Raw genomic sequence first — 25,850 nt, 5'->3', positions numbered from 1 at the left:
TGCGATAAAGAGATACTGTATTTTGCTGTTTTGAAAAGGATGGAATGATAAATGACAGGAGATGCATCTAGTAATAACTATTTAAGTGAGAAAACAAAGAAAGCAATAGTTTTAAGAAACCAAAACTTTTATCTTTGTTAAGTATTTTTCCTTTCCTCCACATCATATTTATCACTTTTTTTATAATAGTTTTGTACCCAATTATCAGCAATCTGTAGTGGTTTCACGGGTCAAAAAATGGTTTTGTATTTGTATTATATTTGTTATCTTAAATGTTGTTTATATACAGTATGTATAACATGTATATTTAATAAAGACTTAAAAATAAAGACAGTTAATAGATTATATAGAATTGTACATGTAGATGGTAATCTCATACTAACTAGCAAAACAACACAAAGTTTCTGCTGTGAAGTTTATTCCAGTTGTGTGAAATTAATCTCAGCCTGTTTATTTGCTGTTGCCACACTGATACAGCTCCCCACCACTCTGACCTCTGCTTAGAATAGTACTGGATAAGAATGAAATATTTCCATATTTTAATGTGATTTTCGAGCTGAACCAATGGATGAGAGTATTTTACTGTGCGTTGTTTTGTGTGTTCAGGTGTGTAGTTTTGTAGGGAGAAGATTAAAGACCATTTAGCACAGTCTATGCAACTGTTTAGCTGATGTATAAAACTTCTTAGTTCTGTGGAAATAAACTCCTAAAAACACCTAAAAATCTAAAAACATAAATCTATAGATAATCATTAACATTTTTGTTGCATTAAAGTGTAGTGTTAAGAATCTTTTATGAATACCATCAGATTTGACAGATTTACAAATCAACAGTTTCATAGTGTTAATGAATTTGTCTTTGTGACTCTGTTCTCTCTTTTCTGTTCTCAGGGTTATTGGCAAACGGCAGAAGTATCCACCAGTGGCTTCCTTAGACGCCCATGGCACTGTGAAAACCTTTCAGGTACTGTGTGTAAAACACCCTGTTAATTCTCAGTCTAATCACTGGAAAATGACTCACTTTATTTAAAGGCAAGGTGTTGCAACTGAATACAGTATTTCATACTTTTTTATATTAGGGGTGTATATGTGTGACTCTTTTAGGCAGAGGTCCCCAAGAGGGCCAGTGTGTTACAGGTCCCTTTAAAGCAACGGCACCTGAAGAGCTGGGAAAATAAAAAGGGAACTGCAGTCCCAATTTCTCAGATCAGTTATTAAATCTGTGTAACAAAATAAATTCATTGACATTATAAAAAAAAGACAAATTATTAAGCAAAAAATCATTAATTTTGTGAAAGCACTGTAAGATGCCATGTTGTCGCAAACTCACATTCCAGTTCCCACAAGTTGCGGCCTTTCCTGTTCACTGGTCACCATAATGACTAATGTCATGTGATGTAAAAGCGGATAAATACCAGCTGTGCAGCAGACATTTAACCGCAGGAATGTTCTAACATTATCTGAATGAAGAGTTAACAAGTAAGTAGTATTTGTTGGCAAAACTGTCTCGAAATCAAAAAACAATATTTCTCTTGGGTTAAAAGAGATGTATTCACAAACCTGTTTGTTTAATGTCATACCACACAGACCTTTTGTTGCCTCGTTCTGAATCACACAATATGGTGCTGCGCATACTTGGACATTGTGTTTATTTTTACATGTAACTTAGAGGTTTTACAAGTTACTGTGTACATTTTACTTTCATTGTGGTTTGAAATGCACTCATCAATGCTGATTCTTTCTTATTCTGAAATATGAAAATGGTGTTGCAGTTCCCCTTTAACTTACTGCAGTTAAGCTAATAATGACCTGATTAGATCATTATGATCCCTGCTGGACTTGAAATCTGTTGATACACCAACCCTCCTTGATCAGAGTTGTGGACAATGATTTTTTTACACCTACTTTGTGATGCTACTTTTAAAGTCGCCATTTAAAATGACATTATTATTACAGGTTATCCTTAAAGGGCTCCTATACATCTGCCAATGTAACATTAAATATCTTTAGATTGTTAATAGTATCCCAAATGATTGAATTGTTTTCCAAAAACTTGCATTCCTGGTAGCAGCTATAAATGATATATGATTTGAAAGTGTCAGTTTAGCCAGTGTCAATGTCCCGTTATTGTGGAGGCTATGAGCCCTTGGTCTTTCTGACAGGACCAAATCATAATGAAACTTAGCATTGATGTAACAGTCAGTTGAGCAGTATAAGACGAAAAAAGCAAATCAAACTGTTATTTTATTCATCTGTTGTGCATGATTGTTCATTGTTTATGATTGTTTAATGAGAATGAATATTTTTTATAAGTGACTGTATAACTATATTGAGTAGGCCTGCGCTAAACTGTAAGTCAGAAGGCCTCATCTTACAACATGGATTGATTCTTTCAGGAAAAGCAATTGTGTTTTGCCTGTGAATTGGCAGGGTCTTGTTTCTATTTGTGAATCATTTAAAATAGCCCATCAGATTGATTGTATTATATTAAATTATTTGTGAATCTTGCATTATTCATATGATAAATGCACATGAACCCTTGAAGAAACTCAACCTGAAAGACACACAAAGGGATAATGAAATAGTGCATTACTACCAAATGCAGCTGTTGTTTATCAAAATTGTATACTCTAAGCATCCAATGTATCCAGTTTGTACTCTTTGGAAGACGTATAATAAAAAGTCCTGAAAATCAAAGCACTGTAGCATAAATCTAGTATACATAACATAAGTATAAACAAGCAGAAGAACTGCAAACTGACTTTGAAGATTCAAGAGTACACTAAAATAATTAATTAAAATGTGTGGTAGATATTAATTCTTTAAGTGGTGTTCAGAAATGTTGTCATTTGCTGAGTCTTCAGTGGATTTCAGTAATTAGGAATGGTGAAATGGTGAGTGGTGAACCTAGGTCTTAACATTCTGTATCTTGATCTCAGTATCTCAAAGACATCCACAGATTTCTAAAACTGCAATAATAGAATCTGGAAGTATTATCTTCATGTGTCGTCAGTGTAGTAGTGAAACTCATTCTTATTCAACTTACTCCACCATAGTGAGTAAGAGACAAGAGACAACATGTTTGTGTTTTAAATAAACCATAGATGTACACATAATACTGATATATTATTGTCCCTATACCATTTTATATTACTTTAGTTTATCATCAGAACTCACACACAGGACTTTTAAAAATCCATCTTGAAACAAAGGTTATCTTACATTTACAGATGAATAGTTTGTTCTGCGGTGAATGTGTCTATTGTACTGTATATACTTTATATGGAGTTAGCTTTTCATAAACTGTGTAAAAAGCACATGAAATACTGCTTTTTTTAAGAATCTACATTTTTTTTGCAAGAAACAGGATTCTCAAATTTCGTATAAATTATCAAACATTCAGTTCTAAAATGCTTTGGGGTTATGTAATCTTTTCTTTCTTTTAGTAATTATTGTTTCCAAATGTTGAGCATTTTACTTTTCACATGACTATGCAGTGAAACACTTCATGTTGCTTTAAAATAAATAACGTTCATGTGAGCAAAAATAACAATTGCCTTAATCTGTAGAAGAGTTATAGATGCTATTGAGAAGGTTTTAGTATTCATCAAGTTCTTAGCAAGCAGCTGGTTTAAGGACCATGTGCCTGTGTAGTTCAGAAGGGTTTATTAAGGCATCTGAATGTAGAGGACTTGCAGGGTCCTAACTGACATTTTGTGGCAGTTTTATGTACTCAGCAGATTTATGTGTTTTTATTATGGGGAGTTTATTACCGACTGACAAAACATTCAACAATGATAAATCACTGTGAGGAAAAAAATATTGTAAAAGTGCCTAAAATAGAAAAATGTCATCCTCATACAAAGCTCTAAAGAGTTCACTTCATGTCCATACAGCATTGCAGAAATGTACTGATACAGAAAATCTGTTTAAGGTTATTGAACTGATTTTACTTAGACTTTATATATTAAAGCTGTATTTATAATATTTTATGCTTTTTGTTTTGAGTATTCTATAAAAAAAGACTTCTGTTCTGTTCAAAATCTGCAGATTTTGAAAATGAAGTAACATTTTTGCTTTTTATTGAAATATACTGCAGAAACCTTGTCTAATGTATAGTAACTATTCCCATTGCACTCAGTATACAAGGGAAAACATTTGTTAGGCCTTTGGAGTTCACAAGACTAACAGCTATTGCACATTCCTGTTTTTGTTTCTTTGAAAGTTTTAGTCTTAAGAAAATCTTCAGCATAATTGTATTCACAAAAATGTTTATATTTCTGTTTCTTGTGATATTAATGTCAAGCCAAATGAGCGTAGCTCATTTGTTGAAAACATTCTCCTGCGTATTGTATACTGTAAATATGCAGGAATCATAGTACTGTATATGCTTTGAATTATGATTTACTTAAAAAAATAAAAACTGTTGTGAAGGATACATACAAATATTTCTAAAATAATTAAAACAAATCAAAACTCCTTTAAAACACGAACATGCTGTAGGAAAGCCAATGTGTATGCTGTGAAGTAATTTATAAAAGAAGTTTGTTCCAGTAATACAAGACTGTTTTGTATCTTTTTGATCAAAAGTCACACACTTATTAGCTGGTCTGTGGCATGTAAATGAACTAATTTAATTGTGAAACTTTTGTTCCACTTTCAAGTTGACAAATGTTTGGATTAGTTATCCAAAGAGATATGTAAGATATGAAGTTTTACTTTGAGCAGGGGTTACATTTTGGTAGATCTACAAGAAACCTATTTGATCAGTAGACTAATCAAATTCCACTTGGTTCCAGCCAGCAAAACTATTGTAAATTAAATGTAAGACTTTTATATAATTACCAGAGCACAGAGTTATAAAATTGTATTGGCTTAGTGTAATGATTGAACTATCTAGCTTATTTAATTGTTTTTTTATGATTTGGCACTGTCTATCACAATGAGCAAATGTCACAGATTATGATGGGGGTTGGTTATTGTTATTGAATAAGGTGACTAAGCTCCACTGATTGCTAAACTATTAATAAGCTTATCCAACATGTAAAGTTTAGAAAAAGTAGAATGTGCACTAAAGTAGTCAGGATGGTATTTTAAGTGACAATGCCTTTACAATAACAGTGCTTTTCTAGATCGTACAAAAAGTTTGAAAGAGTGACTGGGCAGGAAATTATTTTAATCAAAAGAATAATAATAGCAGTACTATTAGTACTGGTATCATATGTCTGGCATGTGCCAGCAGCTTTCTACATGATAATTAAATAAGTAGAACTGAACATATTCTCAACCAATTAAACTATAGGCTGCAATTCAGGTGCCACTTTAAGAATACTTGAAATACCTGAGACTTCCTCACCTAATGGCCTGGATAAATTTAATGTCAGGCAGTTTCTGTAAGTTCAAAATTTTCACTGTACACTATGGTAATGATCTGAGCAAAAAGAAAACTGTATGTATGTCTGCTTTCCTCTTTATACTGTATATATTCCAAGAACTGAGACAGTATAAAAGATCACATAAGAACTGAGGGCTTGAATTTAAGTTTGGGCAGTCTTTTCAGTATATCTGTTTAAAAATCCAGCTGTTAGAATTATCAATAAAAAGCTACCCTTTTATGAGAATCCCTGGACATTCCATATGTATGATGTGGTGATATAGCTGGGAACACAAGTAAAGCCAATTATAATTCTTTTGTTACACAGATTGAATAAAATCCAGCCGTTCCAGAAGAAGACTCATAAGAAACATTTTTAAGAAGTGAATTGTGTTTTCTAATGTTTTCTCTTGGTATTAAAAACATGTCACGGTGGCTGTAAATGGGTTTTTGGATACAGACACTAAACTGAGTGAAGGGTTTTTCTGCCATCCTGAAATACTTACTGCAGCCTTCAATGTGTAGTTCATACATTTTTTCCTAAAATGTTTAATGGTTTTCTTTTTATCCAGCATCACAATGTTTTTCTTCATGATAAATACCTTTTAATAAAAGCACTACAGGAACATGCCAGTTGCTTCTCCTGTGTCAGTGGGTGGACTGTTTGTTCCTTGCAGGGTAATTATAGTGTCAGGGATATAGAGGAGAGAAAGATCCAGAGCTCTCCTGTTAAGTAGAGTTCTGTATTGAGAATCTTTATGCAGCAAATTAGCAAGATGCCACATTGTTAAGCACAGTTTTGTGGAACTGGCATAAATTGATTGCCATTTTGTTTTGGTTTGGGGGACTTCAATTATACAATTGTGCATTGAAACCCTGAAATTAATCAGTTGAACGCTAGGATACTGTAGTATATTTGTTTAGATATCCTAATCAGTGTCTTGTAGGTGATTTGAGATTTTTAAATCTTTTTCAAATAATTTCACATTTTATTCTGTCCCATATGGTGTTGCGTGTTAAGTTTGGGCTAAGTCTGGTTTCATCTTCCTTGCTAAGCTTAACAAAAATCCATTAAATTGGAAACATTGTCATATCTGACCATGCCCCAGTATACTGTATATACAGAAACTCTCTCCCTCTGCCTGGTGGAGCACTCTGCCTACACCTAGGAGATCAAGTATTTCAGTCCTATCAGACCATGAATTCACAGTTAGTAAGCGATCAGTTTAATGTTTGTGTTCAAACTAACGACATAGGGAAATGAAATCCAAGCATAGTCTTGGAAGGTGCTTAAGGCTACATGAGGGGAATGAGCATTTCTTGTACAGCCAAAAAAATATTCTTGAGCAGCCACTGAAGTTAGAATGCCAGGTCCTGGATTGAGAAAAGTCATTCTACAAGAACAGATCAGAAAAAATATAGAAACAATTAACAGAAGCTTACTCATTCCTGAATGCATTAAGTGCAACAACAAAAAAGCAAATGCTAAAGTAAATATATAAACAGGGCAATGAATGAATCTGGCCAAATTATAAAGGGACTGGAAACCTATGTACAGTGTGGCTACCAGGGAGCACCAAAACAATCATGAGCTAGAAACCCAAATTATGTTTTTCACATCTCCAGGTCTTCTTGGATAAGTACCAACATTGCACACTGGCTTGGTACATCTTTTGCCCATTCATCTTGGCAGACTTGCTCCAGCTCTCTCGGGTTGCTTGAGGATCCAGTTCTCCCGTGTGATTTTAGGTTTCAAAGCAGGACTTTGACTGGAACACCATTTGTAATCTCAGGCCACTCCAGTGCAGTTTTGGCCTTATGCCTTGAGCTTTTATCCTGCTGACAGGTTTAGATCCTTCAGGACCTTTTAGTCCTCCTCTAAGATTTGCTTGTACTTTGCTACATCTACAGTACAGTATGTTCCCATCAGTCTTGACAAGCTTCCCTGCCAATGACAATCAGAATTGTAACATAATGTTGACACCACCATGCTTGACAGTAGTTTTGTAGGTAGGAAATATTTATACTAATGGTAATTTCAACTATTTTATTTCAACCATGGTTATGTTCTAGCAATATTCAGACTGTAATAAATGTGTCCCAAGGAAATACAGTAGTAGCAGGAGGTAGTGGCAGTATTTAAACGGTTTTATAATACACTCGCCAAAATCCTTTTTTTCTTTACTTGATCTTAAATTTGTTTTAGTTTTTGCTGTGAACTATGGTATTCTGGTAAAGGACTTGTATTTGGTTAAACTGCTACTCAGATTGCTGAAGAAATCCCAACATAAATGTTAACCAAAAGGAGTGAGCAAAATTGAAATGTGCACTCTTTAAATTGTCATTGGTTCTACAGTATGCATCCTGCAGACTTTCCTACAATTCTTATCATGTCTATAGTTGCAGTTTTTGAAAATTAATCGGTAAGCAGCTTGTGACTTGTGACATTCATAAAGCTTTTTGCTCTTCTGATCAACAGACCCCAGGCTAGAGAATCCCTTTGTAAGAGATCCTAATGTGTACCCAGAAGACCAGCCTGATTTTGTAAACTATCAGCAGCAACAAAGTGATCCTGGGCCACCAGCTGCTTTGCAGAGTCACCTGCTTCAGCCAGAAAATCAAGAAAAGCGGATGAGGAGGTTGGAGCAAACAGTGGAGAGTCTTAGCATGATGCTTGATATGGTTAAAGCTCAGGTATGTGGTGGTATGTCTCAGAGAAATGTGAAAACAAGCAGCTTATTGCAGCTACTGTACCTGCATCTTTACTTTTAATAATTTAGACTCAGGATTGCAGAACCTAGATTTTTATGTATATCAGAATGCATATCAAGTGTTGAAATGAATGAAGGATAAGGCAAGATTATACAATGCAATCGAAACACAATTTAAAGTCTTGTACAAAGTTATGGTTACCACATTATGAAAATGACTGCTGTTTTGGAGGAAGATGAACAGACAATGATAAGGTTAATTGGTTAATTGACAGTATAAAAAAGCTTAATGAAATATCTAATTTGGACTTTCCTTTATGTTGAAGGAAGTAAATCTTTTAAGTCTTTAATATAAAAAAGGAGTCTTAATAAAAGGATTTAAAACCCCATAAAGCTTGAGTCACCCCAGAGCATTTCCTAATTATATTATCAATTATTAAACAAGGATTTAAATCCTCACATGGAAATTAAACAGATGTGCACTTACAGCTAAAACAGCAAGCTTTTATGCAAAGGGTTATAAATTGCTGTACAAAAGTCTCGGGGAAGGAAAATCAACTTTGTGAGTGTTGCTTTACAGTCAAGCAATTTGTATTTGTGATCATGAGATTAGTATGGGTGGTGAGAACATTATAATATTTATTTTAGTAACTCCATGCAAACATTTGATAACATTAGAACAAAAGCATGCTTTGTTTCTAACCCTGTGATTTCAAGTGAGCATAAAGTAGGTAATGGAAGAATTTCACTTTAAATTTCAGAGTGTAAATGTCAGCATTTTTTGCATATTGCTTTGCATCAATAACTGTATGAAGTCTGTGACTTATTGTGCTCTCCAAACTTTTTGAGTAATCTTTGCTGCAGCCTTTGGGTTATTACCTGTTTGTGGGATGTTTTCACTTCAGTGTTTTAAATATTTTGAGTTCTGAGTCTTCACATGGAAATCAAACAGATGTGGATTTATGGATAAAAACTGGAAGCTTTTTCACAAAGGATTATAAAGTGCTATACAAATGGAGGAAAACTGAAACAAGTTGATGGCTTTAAATACCTTGGATCAAAACTGGTAAAGGGAGGAGAAACACTAGAGGCAGTAAAACAAAGAGTGAAAGCTGGATGGAACAAGTGGAGAGAAATAACTGGAATAATCTGTGACAGGAAAATTCCTAGAAAGTTAAAGTGCAAAAGGTACAAGACTGTGATTAGACTTGTACTACTATATGGAGCTGAATGCTTGGCAGTTGGAAAGAGGGAAGATAACTTGATGAGAAGAACTGAAATGAGGATGTTGAGATGGATTCTGCAGATTTCAATGAAGGATAAGATCAGAAATGAAGAAATCCGTAGACGATGTAGGGTGGTGGATGTGGTTGAGAAGATGCGAGAGGCGAGGTTACGGTGGTATGGACATATCATGAGGAGGGACGTTGAGGAAGTAACAAAGAGGGTAATGGAATTTGAGGTGGAAGGTAACAGAGAAAGAGGCAGGCCTAGAAAGAGATGGATAGATTGTGTGAGAAAAGATATGGAGGTATGTGAAGTGAGTGAGGAAGATGTGCTCGACAGAGACAAGTGGAGAAGAGCAACCAAAGCAGTTGACCCCAGGACAGTCTGGGACTAAGGCTGTGAAAAAGAAGAAGAAGATTATAAAGTGCTATACAAAAGTATTGGTGAAGCAAAGTCAGATTTGTGATTTTTGCTTTAAAGACTAGCAATTTGTATTTGTGATAATGAGGAATGTTTAATGGAATTTAAATTTGGAGATTGGCTTAGCCAGTCTAAGATTTTCCACATTTTGATCCTAATGAACTCCTTGGTTGAATTGGCCATATGTTTTGGGTTATGCTGTTTTCTACCAAATGAACAACATGGGATGAATGAACTATTCCTGCTTGTAACCATTCTTAATTTTTTTTATGGCAGCATCTTTCTGCTGTCTCTCTCTTCTGTGAACTGCTGATTTTGATACCTTCAGTCTTGAACTCGGGAGGCTGGTTGTGATTTCACTGAGATTTGTTTTAAGGATTTCCTTGACAGCTCTGATAATGTGTCTATCATCAACTACAGATGTTTTTCTTGGCCAACCAGTCTTGGCTGATTGATAACTATGCCTGTGGTTTCTTTCATCTGCACTATATACCAAACTGTTGATTGTGGTATGACTAATTTATGTGCTATGGATCTGATTTTGTAAAGATTTTATTTCTGCTTCAAAATTGCATGTTTTTGCTTTTCATTTTGCCTTTTGACTACAAACTCTGAGCACTGAAGGAAAAAACAAGACTTGTTGACAGGTTTCTTACAGTTCTTTTCTGAGTGCCTCATCCACTAACAAGAGGCACCTACTGTATCCACCAATTCTCCCATATTTCCTCCGTCAAAATATAGACAACTGATAGTTCTGGAGGTGGCTGTAGGTTCCTCTCTAGCTGTAGGAACAAGCTACTCTGTCAAATTGCTGAATTCTTGCAATAACTCTTCCAAAGGCTAAACCAAACAAGCAAGGTAGCCTCCTCTTCTACAGTTAATTTTGCGTATTCTGACAAATAGCAACTTTCAGCAAAAAAATTTTTACAGTTGCCACCTGCCTTGGCATGCTGGGGTAATAATTGAAGATCATTTTGCCAAGGATTACTCTTTTACATGCTCGATTTATTTTTGTTATTTCTCTTGATGAAGAACGCTGACCTGTTGTCTCGAGTGGCTTTCCTGGAGTCCTGTGAGTGTCGGCGCCTGACATGTTCCTGGGAGGGACGAGAGATCGAGGAGGGAGCCCACTGGGAGAAGGACCAGCATGTTAGCTGTGTCTGCGTGAAGGGAGAAGTTCAGTGCACAGTAACAGATGGTGAGTTATAAGTGAGGTTCTTCCAGCAAAATAAGATTTCAAATGAACCAAATCTGTCTTTACATTTCTAGTCATCAAACACGCATCCCATCGAAAACCCAAGTTTTTGATTGTCTTCAGAGTTAAGATAACCATAAATAAACGTAACTAAGATTAATTTAGTTGTTACAGGATACATTCAGTTTTAAGGTAAGCATCAAAATGTGAACAAAGATATCTTAAATTGATCAGCCGCTATGATCAGACTGGAAAGGAAAGACAATGTTAAACGGAGCAAATTTAACACAGATGAACATTGAAATGTGTAATAGAAGGAATTTTGCTAATATCCCAGGTATAATGGTGGCTTATCTAATCAGTTAAATATAACACAGCTGTGTGGAGTTTAGAGGGATCCACAACTTTTGAGACTAGATTTTCTAGAGGATGACCTATAGTTCATGTGGTACAGTATACATCAAAAGAAGATCCAAAGTAAAAAAGATTTAGCTGGACATGGAAAAAGAGAGATTGGACAGAGCGAGTTGCAGCTTTACAGCTTATTTTCATCACTGGATTCTTTCTTGACCAAAACCTTTGTATAGGGCACAGAAGGAACCTAAACTAAATTCTGGGAGAAATGCTGTATTTATCATATTAGTGGAAGTTTCCAATACTTATGTATTTCACAAGGTCAGCTTCTTATTTGTATCCGTTTAGAGGACTTTGTAGAGGGTGAGGTATTTATGGAAGCTTACTTTCTTTCAAAGAATTATGTCTGCTTCTGACTGTATTATAGTGTTCTATGTTTGAGAGTGTGTTTACAGTATATGGCTAGATTGCATGTTAAGTGTTGAACTCTAGGTCACGATGCAATTATAAATATTAGTAGTAAAGTTTTCTGCCTGGTCATGACTATTTTTATGCCTGTCCACCACCAAACTGTTAATGGAAAATTAAACTTATTTATTATTATTTAACTTTTATAAATTGCCTGTACTCTGTGATGTCAAAAATAGTTGAAAATATGAAGTCTTAAGCTGGAAAAATATATGACTTATGTAGTTTTTTGTTTTGCCTTTGGTTTAGGTATCTGCTATGTGCATGTGTCCATTTATGTGCATCATTTAGTTTAATGTGTCCTTATTGTTGACAAACAACATATAGTCCTTTAACTGTGTACTTTAACAAAATGCCTTTTGAAACAAACAGTGCAAGCATACAGAAACTTAAACAGTTCTTGTAGGCAAGTGGCTTAATAACTTTATCCTTATCTGTTTTCCTAAATGTTATTGGGGTCTGACTTGTTTTAGAATTTTCTTTTCGACCTATTTCCTTCACTATAAGGCACGCTCATTAGGCTTGCTCTAAGATGGAAAGCCATTGTAAAAGTAACCTGGAGCCAGTTAGGTGCTGGTTTTACAACTTACTTTCAATAACATGTGAGGAGTTCCTTTACACGGGTTATAGAGGAAACAGCAACAACCTTGAGAAATTTAATGCTTTTGAGCAACATTGCTTGCTGGGGGCCTGTGTTTCCATGAGCCCAAACTTCCTGGCCTTGCAATGTGGGTGCAATGTGGGTGCAATGGGTGCAATGTTTCTGACATGGATTGTAAATGGAGAAAGAGAGAGCCTGCAAAACAAGAACAGTCTGGCCCTGCCTTATGTAGCCTTATGGACATTTTTTTGTGAGCTGAGTGATGGTTGGTTATTTAATAAATATAGCTTTGATCACCGTGGATATAACAGAGAAGGTTTCAATAGAGAAACTGGTTTTAAACTGGCAGGATAAATAGGAAGGGTGAATACGACAATTATTCTGAGCTCATTTGGGATGGTTATAACCAGCAACCAGCAATAGAGCTGCCTTAGACTGCAGAGGTCAGGATGTCGAAGGGTTAAACAACCTGGGTCTTTAAGCAGGATTTAATAATTTCATTAATACTGAGAATATCTGACTCAGTGCCAGCAGTATCATCAAGATGGCCTCAAGAGAGAAGTTGTGAGTTTTTCTTTTGGGAAGCCTTGCACAGATGTCTATGGCAAAGACTGTGGTGGTTCATTCAGCAGACACTATTGTGAAGTCACTCTAGCTTCACTAATGCACCTGCTGACATAATGTTCGGTGCAAGGTGTGCAACGTGACATGAGAGGGAGGTTTACCAGCAAGCTCTAAAGCGTCTTTACATGGTATAGCTTTAATGTTATATTAAGTTAATTCATTATTTGTGCAAATTTCAGATTAAGCTGGTGATATTTTTTAGGCATGCTGACATTCAATAAGGCCGAACTTGTACCTCACCGTTCCAGCATTCTTGATTTAATTTTGACTTGTGGCAAATACGGGTGTCTGTGTGCAATTTGTACAGTATGTTTTCTCTGCATTTTCATTTATTCTTTACAAGGTGCTCTGGTTTCTTCCTTGGTCCCAAGGACAAGCTAGTTAGGTTTGATTGGCTAGTGAATTTTCCATTTCTATAGGGGATTTATTCCCAGCACAAACGGGATTGGATTGGGGTGCCTGTATAGAAGTAGAACTAAATTAGTGTGACGCATCAAAATATCTTCTATTATTTCTGATCTTTCTAATGTAATTGAGAATTGCCACAGAACATGTCACAGTACTAATAATCCCACTTTTATTTTCAACAACTTCTTCCCCTTGGTCTTGCAGTTGTTATGATATTGCCCTCATAGAAACTGTGCAACTAAGTTCTCACATACTGTAATCAGCCGTAGAGAACCCAACAGGGAAATATCCAGGTGTATGGTCAGACATGATAGCACAGGTGTACAAACAGAGAGACAAGACCAAGAGGAGGAAGTGAAAGGTGTTCGATACAGCAGGTACTGTATATTACGGAGAAAGAAGAAAATTATGTATTTGTCTCCCAGAAAAGGATTGTCATTTACGGGCAAACCAAGCCAACTTCAAAGACATTATAAAATACTGTATACCTCCAAGTGTCTTCAAGTTCTAACAGAACGTACAAGCCAACCCTTGATTTAAAATACCTGTTAATGTGCTCCTGACATAGAACCCTTGCATTTTATTTTCCACTCTCTTTTTGCACATTGTACATACTGTAGTTTTTTTTTATATTTGAGGATAAATACATTTTCTTTTCTTCCTTTTAGGAAATCATGTTTAACTTGTTTTATGAAGTAATATTTTAAACAGTACTGCAGAAGAACAGTGCTGGAGATCTGGGGTGACTCCTTTCTTGTCTGGAAAATCCTGATTCTGCATGCTGTTTAAGTGACTGCTACTTGAAATGCCCACCCATGCTTAGTGATCACCACTACACAACTGCACATGTTAGGTTGGGTTTTTCCTTCTGCCTTCTGGAACTCTTAGGTCATCCAGAGGTGCAAGGAGGGCTCATAACTCAGCCTTCTTCCTATCTTTGTTGAAAATAGGATTGAAATGCAGCTATTACTTCTTTGTTTGCTTAGAATTTTTCTATGGTTTATTATGCAATAAAATATTGGATAATTTTATAAGGATGCTTATAAGGATGCTTTTCAATGGCAAGGACTTGTTGAACAGAGGATACAATAAATTGAGTCTCATACAGGCAATTCCTTTAAGAGAACCTGCTTCAGTCAGCAAAGAGCCTTAGACTGGGGCAAAAAATCCCCTTTCCAACAGGACACCAAGCCCAAGCATACAGCCAGAACAAATTGTGGGACATCAGTTCAGAACAAGATGGTGGATGTTCTTCAGTGGCCCAGCAAAAGCCCTTACATGAATCTCATTAAAAGCTTGAGGAAGGACTTAGAAGAATACAATTCACTGACAGTCTGCATTCAGTTTAACAGAGGTTGAGCAAGTCTGCTAGGGAGAATTGGTAGAGGATCGAGAGGAGCAGTCACCTCGTTACAGAAACCTCATTTCCTCTGCTTGTACCTGCAATCTCATTCTTTGGTCGCTACCCTAAGCTTGTAACCATACTGTAGCTGAGGATGAGGACATACTACAGGTCAACCAGGAAACAAAGATTTGAGTTTTTGGACTTTTTATTAATTCTGCATGGAATTTTTAAAAACCTTCTGGTTTTTCGCTTTTGTCCATGCTTGCACTGAAGAAAGCCACATGTAACAGGCCAAGGAAAAAGCTCCTGTGCAGCACAGTTGATTTATTGCTTTCACCTACACTTTTCCCGCATACTTGCAACCTCTATCCTATTCTTTATGGTTGGTGTCAAATGTACTGAGTCATTACATGTATCATTCATTATCTCCAGGCAACATCTTTTGGGAAAAAAAAAAAACATATTTTCAGATGACCTACAGTATTGTGATGAATGTTGACCCCCAGAGCTACTGTAAACATTACTTTCATTCCCTGGAATCCCTGGCGCACTGAACCAGGCTCACCCTTCCACAGCCCCTCTTACAATGTTCAATCTCTTGTGCGACCTATTGGCACACCTTACCCTCTGGTGCTCCAGCTATAAAGACTACAGATAATTTAAACTTCAAACACCACAAAGACAACTCTGGATCCATTTTTATTCACTAAATTCCATGCCTAACAAAATCCTTACAAGTCTTCATGATGTCTTTAACTTCCAAAACCTGAACTGGACATGGCACAGCATGACATGGCACTTTGTAATTCCTTTGTAATCTCACTAAAATTCAGGAATTCACTAACACTCTTCCACCCTGAGTTAAAATGGTACCAGACTGCTGTTTTAATGGTTACTGCTACTCTTAAGTAATGTTCCCATCAAGCACAGGGCTAATCAGCTGATCCCTTTTCTACCAGTAGAGTTCTAACCCACAGGAATTCAATCAGTCAGTCAAGGCAGGTGTGTCCAAATTACTGCAGAGAAGGAAGAGGCTTTAACAAAGCCTCAGGTTGCTCCATCACACTTATACTAAACTTCTATGTGTGCACTGATGACTCGTCTAAACAAACAGCAAAACGTTTGCAAATACAGACTATTTATGGTTATTTCACCTGTCTTTTTGGATACATATCTTTTGTAGACTCTTATTTAAATGTTTGTGAAGGAGGCCATTAATGTTATTAAAAGGGTTCAAACAACTTAAAAAGCCAGTTATAGGCTGGCTAGAATCTCCACAATTGTATTAATTTATCGAATAATTCAGAATAAGTAGACTACAGTTATTTATTACAATTAAATGCTTATAAAAACGGATTCCTTTTAAGAAACTTTAAGACATTTAGATTTTGGTATTTGCCTTATAAAGATTTTAATGTCACCATGTCACAAACACATTTGGTTCCATTATAAACCTTAAAAGGTGAATTAAAAATAAAACTGTACCCTTAATTATTAAGCTTTCAACAGTACATACTTTTTAATTGCACATTAATTCCAGTGTACATCATGAAACACAAAGCTCCATTATAGACATTACAGTAACTCTTCTGTATCCCTGTGTGAGTGCAAATGAACCAAAATTACTACTGATACATTGCATGTTAATCTGAATTGCAAAAGTTGTTGAGGATTTTTTTTGTCCAAGAAGTGTTTTTGTAATTGCAGATAATTGTTTAGTAATGGTAGATTTCAGTCTACTAAAAATCAAATACTGTATTAGCTCACCACAAGCTGATTTGTGCAATAATCTTCGAGTGCCGGCCCACTGATTTCTAGAGTTTGTTTTCCTTAATTTGTTATGGTTGTTGTATAAATACATAGCACTTTTATTGCAGAGTGGTGATGATTCTTGCTTTGCTAGGTCGTATTTTCATCAGATTTTGTTTTGAATTGCAGTGGTTTTTCGGGTGCCCAGTGGGCGCAGCTCCTGTGACTTGTCCTGAACTTTGCAAAACTACCCATATGCAGGCTACCCAGAGGCAGAATGTTGTGTCCATAACTGTGAATCCTGCTGTACTGAATGGTATGAGAGAGCAACAGACAGCCTTCTTGTGGCGTAGCTGACAAAGGTTACTAGGGAATACTGATGGCTTTGCCAGAGATTTTTAGCCTTTGAGACGGTGTATGAAAATATTGTTTTTGGCTCACACTAAACTACCAAAAGCCATTATGCATTAGTGTCTAACTTATTAAATACTTCAGTTCCAATAGTGCTTTTACAAAGAAATGTTAATCATAATTCTCGTTACCCGATGATGTAATTTATTGGTGTCATCAAAAAACTTTACCGTAAAGTATGATGGGTATTCAACTATACAGTATGTTGGATACACAGTATACTTCTTCTATTGCGTATTGGCATGGAAAAGCTGTTAAGATGGCAAATCTGTAATAATAATCTAATAGGATCGGAGTTATGTTAACTGAAATGGAAAATAAGATTAAAACATTTTAAGCAACATGTTTTTAGGTTCAAGCATTTAAAAATCTTTAATTAAATTATACTTTCTCTGTATCATATTGTTTACTAGGGTGTAGAGACTCAGATTTTATAGAGCATCACATGGTACATAGATTCCATCCAAACTATAAGGAATGGAAATTACTTTTTTTTTATGAACTGCTTGTACAAATGTAACACCACTTGCCTTTGCTTTTAAAATGTTTTTCCATTCGTGTGCTATTCCCCTGGCTCCTCAGGTACACGGAAGATATTGTGTCTTTACTACTGCATGAACTACTACCGAACAGCTGATTTGTTTCTTTCTGCATTTAATAAAGGAAAAGCCTCATAATATATTACGGGTAACATCCTTTTTTACAACTGTTTTTCATCTCTTTGCATGCCTTGTGGTCTATCTGTCTGTCTGCCAAGTTTGTTTTTCCAATAATTATTTTTAAACATTTACACTTATCACATACTGTAGGAGTGCTTACATCTTATTCCACCCTATGTTCTTTCCTATTTTTTTCACTCTTTATTACTCTTGCTTAACAGTGAAGTTTCCAAAAACATGTTCTGTTACAAAATGTGATACTTCTTCAAGCAGCTTTCCATTTTGCATCTGGTGAAGTCTCACGAAATTTCCCATTGGATATGGAAGCAGATTACATTTTAAATTTTCTTTAGTCATTCCAGGAGGTATATAACTGTGAAATGTGAGGTTATTTTGATTTATTTCCACCAAGGTTAGGTTTCATAATTTTTATTCTTTCTAAATATTTTCCATGTCGCAATTGTATATGCTACGGTTTATCCGAAGAGGCAAAAATATACGTGTGATAAGTACTGTATATTTATCATTGCTACAGTATATAGCTGGTCTATATCAGGTACTACATACTGTATACTGTACTGTTATGACACATTCAAGCAGTCAATGCCTGATATAGTCAAACCAAAATAAAATTATTTTATTGTGGTATCAGCAAAGCATAGCAAAAACAGTCAAGCACAGTGAAATCATGATATTAGAGAGACATGGTATAGTGTACTACATATTGTAGTAAGATGTGGCTGTGGCAAGCCAAAGTAAATTAATGATACAGTCATTGTGTAAATGTGAAGAATTATACCAGAACCATATCGGGCCAGAGCTCATCTTGGTTTCCTTTAAGTGGACTGGAAATCACCTGAGATTCCCACTTTAATAAGACACAAGTCTGTTTCAGGAAATACTCCTGCAGCAAAACTGGTCCCCATTTATACAGTTGGGTACCCTGGAGCAACTGGGGTAAAGCACCTCACTCAAGGGTACAACAGCAGTGTCAGCGGGGACAGATGGCTATGAGTCAAAAGGGCTGCCTACTATGCTGTGCTGCCTCTTTTAAGTTGCATTATCTAAGTGCAGTAAAATGTCAAAATTACTACATGTTTTCAATTTACTGATGAGCAGCAAATGTTGATAAAGGAAAGGCTTGGTGTGTCTTGTTATTAAAGGCTTAGGCTGTACATCTACCCTGGACCCACACATCTTTCCTAAATTCCTGCTGATTTGTGTTACAAAGGGCACAGGCTGTGTTTCTCTGACCTGCCAGTGTGTCTGCAGGTTTTTTTTTTAAAGCAAGAGCACCTGAGGAGCTGAGAGTAAAAACTTATTAAAACCAGGCTGGTGTAGCTGCTAGTTTTTATTCTAGGTCAGCTATTAAAAATTGAGCTAGAATAAAAACTGGTAGCTTACACCAGCCTTTCAGGACCAGGAATTGGACATCCCTGCCTTTGGCTACAGTATATACTATACGGTATGTCTGCTCTGGAGAAGGATATGTCTGAGTGTATTCAATGTTTACAGTGGTCTACCCTGGTAAAAGGACACAATTTAATAAAACCAAGTAGGTGAACTGAGGGAGCCTATGCCAGAGAAAAATGAACACTTATGCACTTATGCAAAAATGCAATTTCACAACTACAACAGAAATGTACATTGGCTGTCTTCCATAAAGAATGCATCAGACCACAACTGAAGGCATTTTGTGATAAAATAACTATTGTTTTAAAATTAAGTTACTCATATTTTAGACTTAAATGTGGGCAAAACCCCATTGATTTCGAATGCATTGTATATCTGAAAGAACTGCATCTAATTTTGTTTACAACTTTGAATTAGATTGGCCAGTCCAAGGATGTTTCACATCAAACAGTAAGTGAACTGTAGGGTTAGTATTCCTTACATACAGATTATAAAGCTTTGAATAAATACTGCCATGAACAAAGCAATAACAAATTATTGTCTGTCTAGAAGGCTAGAAAGCATGTCTTCTGCCCCCTGTATCTTTTGTTAATTTCTCATGTCTAGCCTGGTTTGTATTGTGTTGCTATGGAGCAGCTTCAGTTCTGAAGGTTATTGTACTATACATACAGTACACTAGTTATGTTTTGACCTTTACTGTGAACTTTGGGAAGTTTAAATATGAAACAAAAATTCTTATATACAGGATTCAAATGTTCATTCATTAAATTAATTAAGTGTACTGAAGATGTTTGTGAGTTTTTTTTTCCAATTTAAAACAATTTACTACAAAACCAGATTGTTTTTGTGATGGTGGGACAGTAGATAAGTGTACCTGTTTCCATTCACACCATATAAACTCTTGTGTTAATAGTTGTTATCTAAACGGGAAGTGTGGATTTTTACTGAAGTACCATTTAAAAATCTATATATAGTATTATAACGTGCTGCCATTCATAAACTTACAAATGAAACACATGTGCTCATATTGTTATTGGCAGAAGATTGTGGGATATGGAGCCAGATGTTTTCCCTGATGTCAAGGTGAAATATACATCCAGCCCCTCAGGCCCAGTAAAACTCACTGGAGCCAATTCAGCGATTGTTAGGCTTCATCTATTCAGAGTTTACTTTTAGATGTGTTTTGACCACTGGTTAGTTTAAAAATAAAAAGATAATCTAAAAAGTACAATCTGAGAGAACTGATTAAAATGCTTCAGAATTTTTCTGTGGAAAGTTAAAAAATAATTCCATGCAACCCAAACAGGGAAAAAATATTTCCACTCAAATGCTAGCTGGTTCATTTGATATCTCCAAATTGTCTTTGTGTACTTGTGTGTGGTGTGTGTTTTGCGGTGGACTAGTGTCCTGTTCAGAGTGAAGTTTTGCTTTCTGCTTGTATTTCACGTTAAGGCTACAAATTCCTACAACTGTCACCTGGAAAGAGTCACTAACTGCTGACAAATGTACAGTATATTACAAACAGTAGGGTGCTACAGTAAAGCAAACTAAGTGTTGTATAGTAGGTATGGTAAATGCTGAAGAGTGTGTGAAAATAGTATTATATAGTGTGAATATACAATTCCACGCTTTCAAACTTTCTTAAAGGTAATGTCTATATTTTCCTAAGCTTTTAAACTTACAGTACATCGCCTTTTTCATATACCTTTTTTAATTCTGTAATTATGTAAGGATTTTGTTTTCTTTGTACTTTAGATTTTGAAATAACTTGACAGATATATTCTACTATTATCTGTATCATGCAGATACAGTATGTATCAGATATTTAATGAGGATTCCTACAAAATCAGTGATTCAGGAATCTTCATCTTCAGGAATGGTACAGGAAGTATAAACTGAGAAGCCCAGAGATGGTTGGGATCTTCCTTTGTGGACATTTAAAAATATGAGTCATTTATATTCATTGCAACCAAACACTAAACCAGGTAATGGGTTTACAAAAGATTATTTCTGTATTTTTTAAAATCATTTTCTTAATTTTACATTTTTATGGTTCAACCTGAATCCCAGCTTTTTAAAGAAAAGCTGCAAAATTGGATTCATATGGTTTGTAAGACACTTCTCATGTGAAACTGATTAGGAGCTGCCTGCTTTTAGAGAGGTGGAGTGAAATATGAGTGTGGATAAGTAGAGCACTATTAATCCTGTTTTTTGTTAAACAGTTCAATTGAGTTGAAAGAAGAGTTTAATTTTCTAGTGCTGGTAAATCGCCTGAAAGTGATGTCACTTCACCTTTTCAATGTTTCAATTTCACCATTAAGGCAGTCTTTTGGCTATGTTACAGTGGCCGACAATAAGTTAGTTGCACTATATATAATGTAATGAAATAAGAAAAAAATCTTCTCAAATCTGTCCAAAAGTGTTTGTTTAAACCTGTGTTATGCTTTATTGCACAACTAAACATAAGCGCACTATTAAAGTAATCAGGAATAAGTAAAGGTTTTACAAATGTTTGAGACATTAATGTTTTTTCATTAAATGCTTTATTATAGAAATTAAGAAGAAATTGAGAGAAATACTCATATCTGAACATACTGCATAGATTCTTCACTGATGGTAACTTCTATAAGAACAGTTTTTCTTATTTATTGTATGTTCTGTATTTAACACAGAACTTAAAAGGATTTTAAAAATGATTGATAAAAACTAAAGTTTGCTAGAGAGACAAAGAAGGATAGTCTGTCTTGCACCATGCAGAGCAATGCTGATCTTCATTGACTGAAAAGTACAGATACTAATGTGAGCTCTACCCTGAATATTACTGCTGTGGAATCAGATCGTGTTTCCCATGTGGATTATATTATAAGGTCAAGAGTATTCCAAGGAGGATATGGCCCTTTGAAATAACAACTGTGTTCTATCAAGAGACAGCTTTTCTTGGTTTGTTTCTGATAAATATCTCAATGATAATTGAACTGTATATGCAGCATTTAGATATATCAAGTGATGCACTATAAATTTATTACATGCAAAAAAGCTTATAAAATAATGAAAAGAAATAGTTGAAACGTTTTGCCATTGTTCTACACAACAATAAGAGATATGGAGGTCACAAATATTTTAAAAAAGCAAACAGGGAACTTCCACAATGATAAGGTAGCGATTGACTTTAGTGGGGGTCTTTCTAACATGGCATAGTGAATTGAATTGAGACAAGTTTCTTTTGGAGATTTATAATTCTAAATCTAACATTTTTATTCTTTAAGTTTCAAAACACTGTAACACAATTACAGACAGCACAGAAAAACATATAAAATAGTAAAGAAAAAAACTTTTTTGTGAATGATTGTTCTAAACAGGGGCATTTTCTGTTCATTTTATTTCTTCTTGTACTTCAGTTTCAGTATTCATTTGATATGAATAATATGCTCATGCAGCGTCTACTGTACAGTGTCCTCCATATTGTTTTATATCCCTTATGGAATAAGAAGACAAATATCATAAAACTGGAAGATTTATCAAAAAGAATATGTGTCTTGGTTAAATAAATCTAAAACTGTATTATTTTTATTTTAATAGCAATACACAGAGAAAAGTTAGATCGGTCATAATTTAAGTGCAGAAAACACAGTGGTCTCATTTATTCATAACCCTGTTGTCAATATTTTCTTAGTCCTTCTCTGTCAGGGATTACACAAACAAGATGTATCCTATACTGTGACGTGACGTTGTAACACCCCTGTCAAACCCCTTTGGTTTAAGTTCTTGTTTGGACAAACTTTGCTCTAGAGACTGAGAAGGCTAGCCATTATCAGTGCATTTAATCATTTTTGTGCTGATTTGGATGTATGTTTTGGATCATTGTCACCTTGGAATGTCTATTTTCAGCAAAGCTTGCGCGTCTTGGCAGAAGAAACCAGGTTTTGGCCAGATTGTCCTGGTACAATATGTGTAAGAGTTCATGATTCCGCCTGTCTTTACAAGGGCCCTAGGACTTGTTGATGCAAAACAACCCCCCAAAAAATAAAACTCTGCCATATTTTACAGTGATCCTGCCAAAGTTAACATAATTAGCATGTTCAAAAAGCTCAATTTTTCCTTTCATCCAACTATAAGACGTGGTTCCAGTTGTCATTCAGATGTACAAATTCCAACTGCCTCTTTTTGTGGTTCATCCTCAGATGCTTGCAACCTGGCCATGGGCCTAACCCAATTTTAGTACCACATTCATGCAGGCAACGCTGGATGGTAGTGTTCTACATTTTGCATTCTGGAGATGGTAGAGTTTGTATTGAAAATCACCAGCTTGTTGCCTTTGGTTTTATGCCACCCAAACCACTTGTGTTACAGTCTGTGGTGGCACAATACACTTGTGTCCTTTTCCTGGCTAGGTTGCCACTGTACTAGTAGCTGTACATTTCTTAATAATACAGAGGAAAGTGGTATGCTCAGTGTTTAGTGGATTATTTTATAGCCATCCTCCTGGAGGTCAGTGACCATTTGCTTGCAGTCGTCAGAGAACTCTTTGACCTTACTGTAAGTGTTTCCTGCTCTTATAACTAAGGGAAATGGGTAAACTTTACAGGCCTGTTTATAGAGCTTTCTACTGCACTTCCAAAGAACAAAATGCAGATTTCTATAACAATAATGTATAGCAGGTGGGAATAAATGTGATCCTCATGGAATTCCATTATTTTTGTCAAATAGGGTAATGCTCAGTGCAGTGCTGTGTGACATTTTTATACAAAAGAGTTGTGCTTTGATATTTCATGATTTGTGAAATTAGAAGATCACTTTTTTAAAATTTACACCTCGTTATACTTTTCAGAAACATATCTGTTGAACAATAAAATGAAAACGGAAAAACTGTGCATAATATATAGTAATTCTTATGTTTACAATATATTTTTAAATTATTATTAGTAACTTAGTCATCTGAAACGTTTTTCTTTTCAACTATAAAAAGCTAATACAGTGGTTCTAGTGTAAACATTTTGTGAAGAATGTTTTCTCCATGTTAAAGAGCAAAAGGAAAATACTGTAGTTAATCAAAATGTACATTAAACTATGAACAATTAACGCTGATATCTTTTCTAATGCTTTTGCTTTCTTGTGTTTCTGATTGTATTGTTTAAAGGGTGCAGCTATGATGGTAAGAAGCTCAACAATGGCGAGCCCTTCAGTCCTGATCAATGTACGACCTGTGTGTGTGTGGTAAGTACTGTGCTATTTCTTTCTTCACAGTCAAGGAGAGTCTAGTCAAGACCTTCTGAAATACTGCATTCAAGCACATTAGCATTGAATGAAGTCAGATAACTTTGGATCATTCCCCCTTACAGGTATATCCTTCAATAGGGGGCGGAGCGGTGGCTCTGTCGCTCAGGATCTGCGCCTGTGACTGGAAGGTTGCCGGTTCAAATCCTGCGGCCGGCAGAGGAATTCTACTCCGTTGGGCCCCTGAGCAAGGCCCTTAACCCCAACTGCCCCAGGGGCGCCGTAGAATGGCCAACCCTGCGCTCTGACCCCTAGCTTCTCTCCCTGTCTGTGTCTCCATGGAGAAAAGCTGGGGTATGTGAAAAGATGAATTCCTAATGCAAGAAATTGTATAGGGCTAATAAAGAAACATTATTATTATTATTATTAAAAGATTCTAACATTTATCTGTTTAAAAAAAACACTGTGGCATGGTGGTGCAGTGGTAACAATTGCTGCCTCACAAGGCCAGGGCCCTGTGTTCAATTCCCAAGTTGCTATCTGCATGGAGTTTGTATGTTCTCCTCTGGGTGCTCTGGTCTAGGTTAATTGGGTTCTGGTAAAATTGGCCCTGGTGTGAATGTGTCTCTGTGTGTCTGGCCTGCCTTGCCTTGCAGAGGATAGGCTTAGACTCCCCTGTGACCCAAGGGTTGGAGGTAGTGGTTAGAAAATGGATGGAGTTTACACTCGTACAAGAATTTAATTTAGCTTAGCAGCCATCTTCCCTTATAGTCTGAGCTCATTTCAGTGTATTGTACAGGTATAGTAGAAAGGCCTGCTGAAATTGCGTGTCTGTTTATAATTTCTCATTGTCATTTTTTTTCCTTAGAGGACAGTGAGAAGTAACAAAAACATAAAATAAGATGAGCAAAATGTGACTTTTTTGACTAATTGTCATGATCTTCTATTTTATTTAAAAACAACTTTTGCTATAAAAAGGTTATGCTTTGAGCAGCAGTCCTACCATATCACCTTTCTACAGAGACAGTTTATTGCCAGCAGGTGAATTTAATGGGAACCTGATGTTGTAGTAGTGAAACTAACAGAAGCTGGAAAAAAGATTGATGTTTTGCTTGAGGAGGTTCGAAAAAATCTTTTGCGACATCAAGCTCTGAATAATTGTTCATAAAATACCATGTAGGAGAAACAGATAGCAGGAACTATTGTGTACAATGGATGGATCCTAATATATTATATTATATATTATAGCTACTGTATGTATTCCCTGAGCAAGAACATATATTATGTGTTACTGTATCTCTCTCTTGTTGTTTTTGTAACCAATATTGCACAAAATATACAACACATCATAACTACTGTATATTGACTCTTCCAGGATTATTCTGTTGCAATAAAAAACATTATTACTAGATTTTGATTTATTTGATTAAGTAAAATTTTAAACAGCTTTCTAGTCTGTTTTATTTTAAAAAAGTTTTGCTAGATTAGGTTATCTTCCACTGTTAGTAAATACATGAATTTTACCTACTCAGTTCACAAGCTTATTCATTTTGCTTGATTGTCAGGTTTTCCATAAACAGGACATCCTGTCAAAGTAACGTAGGCAATAAAAAGAAAACCTTAGAATGCATTTTACTTACTTTTCATTCTTAATCTGACTGAGGTTTGTATAGACATT

The 25,850-nt window shown here is 35.6% G+C and overlaps 1 protein-coding gene across 1 annotated transcript in view; it reads left to right on the top strand.

Annotated features, from left to right (window-relative positions):
* kcp (kielin cysteine rich BMP regulator) overlaps positions 1–25,850 on the top strand; it is a 100,093-nt gene that overhangs the window by 10,420 nt on the left and 63,823 nt on the right. The window contains exons 3-6 of the mRNA XM_015352251.2: positions 891–963; positions 7,853–8,067; positions 10,764–10,929; positions 24,096–24,172. Coding sequence (XP_015207737.2) covers positions 891–963; positions 7,853–8,067; positions 10,764–10,929; positions 24,096–24,172 — 531 coding nt within the window. The remainder of the gene's footprint in view (positions 1–890; positions 964–7,852; positions 8,068–10,763; positions 10,930–24,095; positions 24,173–25,850) is intronic.

This window comes from Lepisosteus oculatus, chromosome 7 (assembly GCF_040954835.1).
Source record: "Lepisosteus oculatus isolate fLepOcu1 chromosome 7, fLepOcu1.hap2, whole genome shotgun sequence".
Lineage (NCBI taxonomy): Eukaryota > Metazoa > Chordata > Actinopteri > Semionotiformes > Lepisosteidae > Lepisosteus > Lepisosteus oculatus.
Note: the sequence above shows the minus strand (reverse complement) of the source record. Positions and strands in the feature narration are given on the sequence as shown.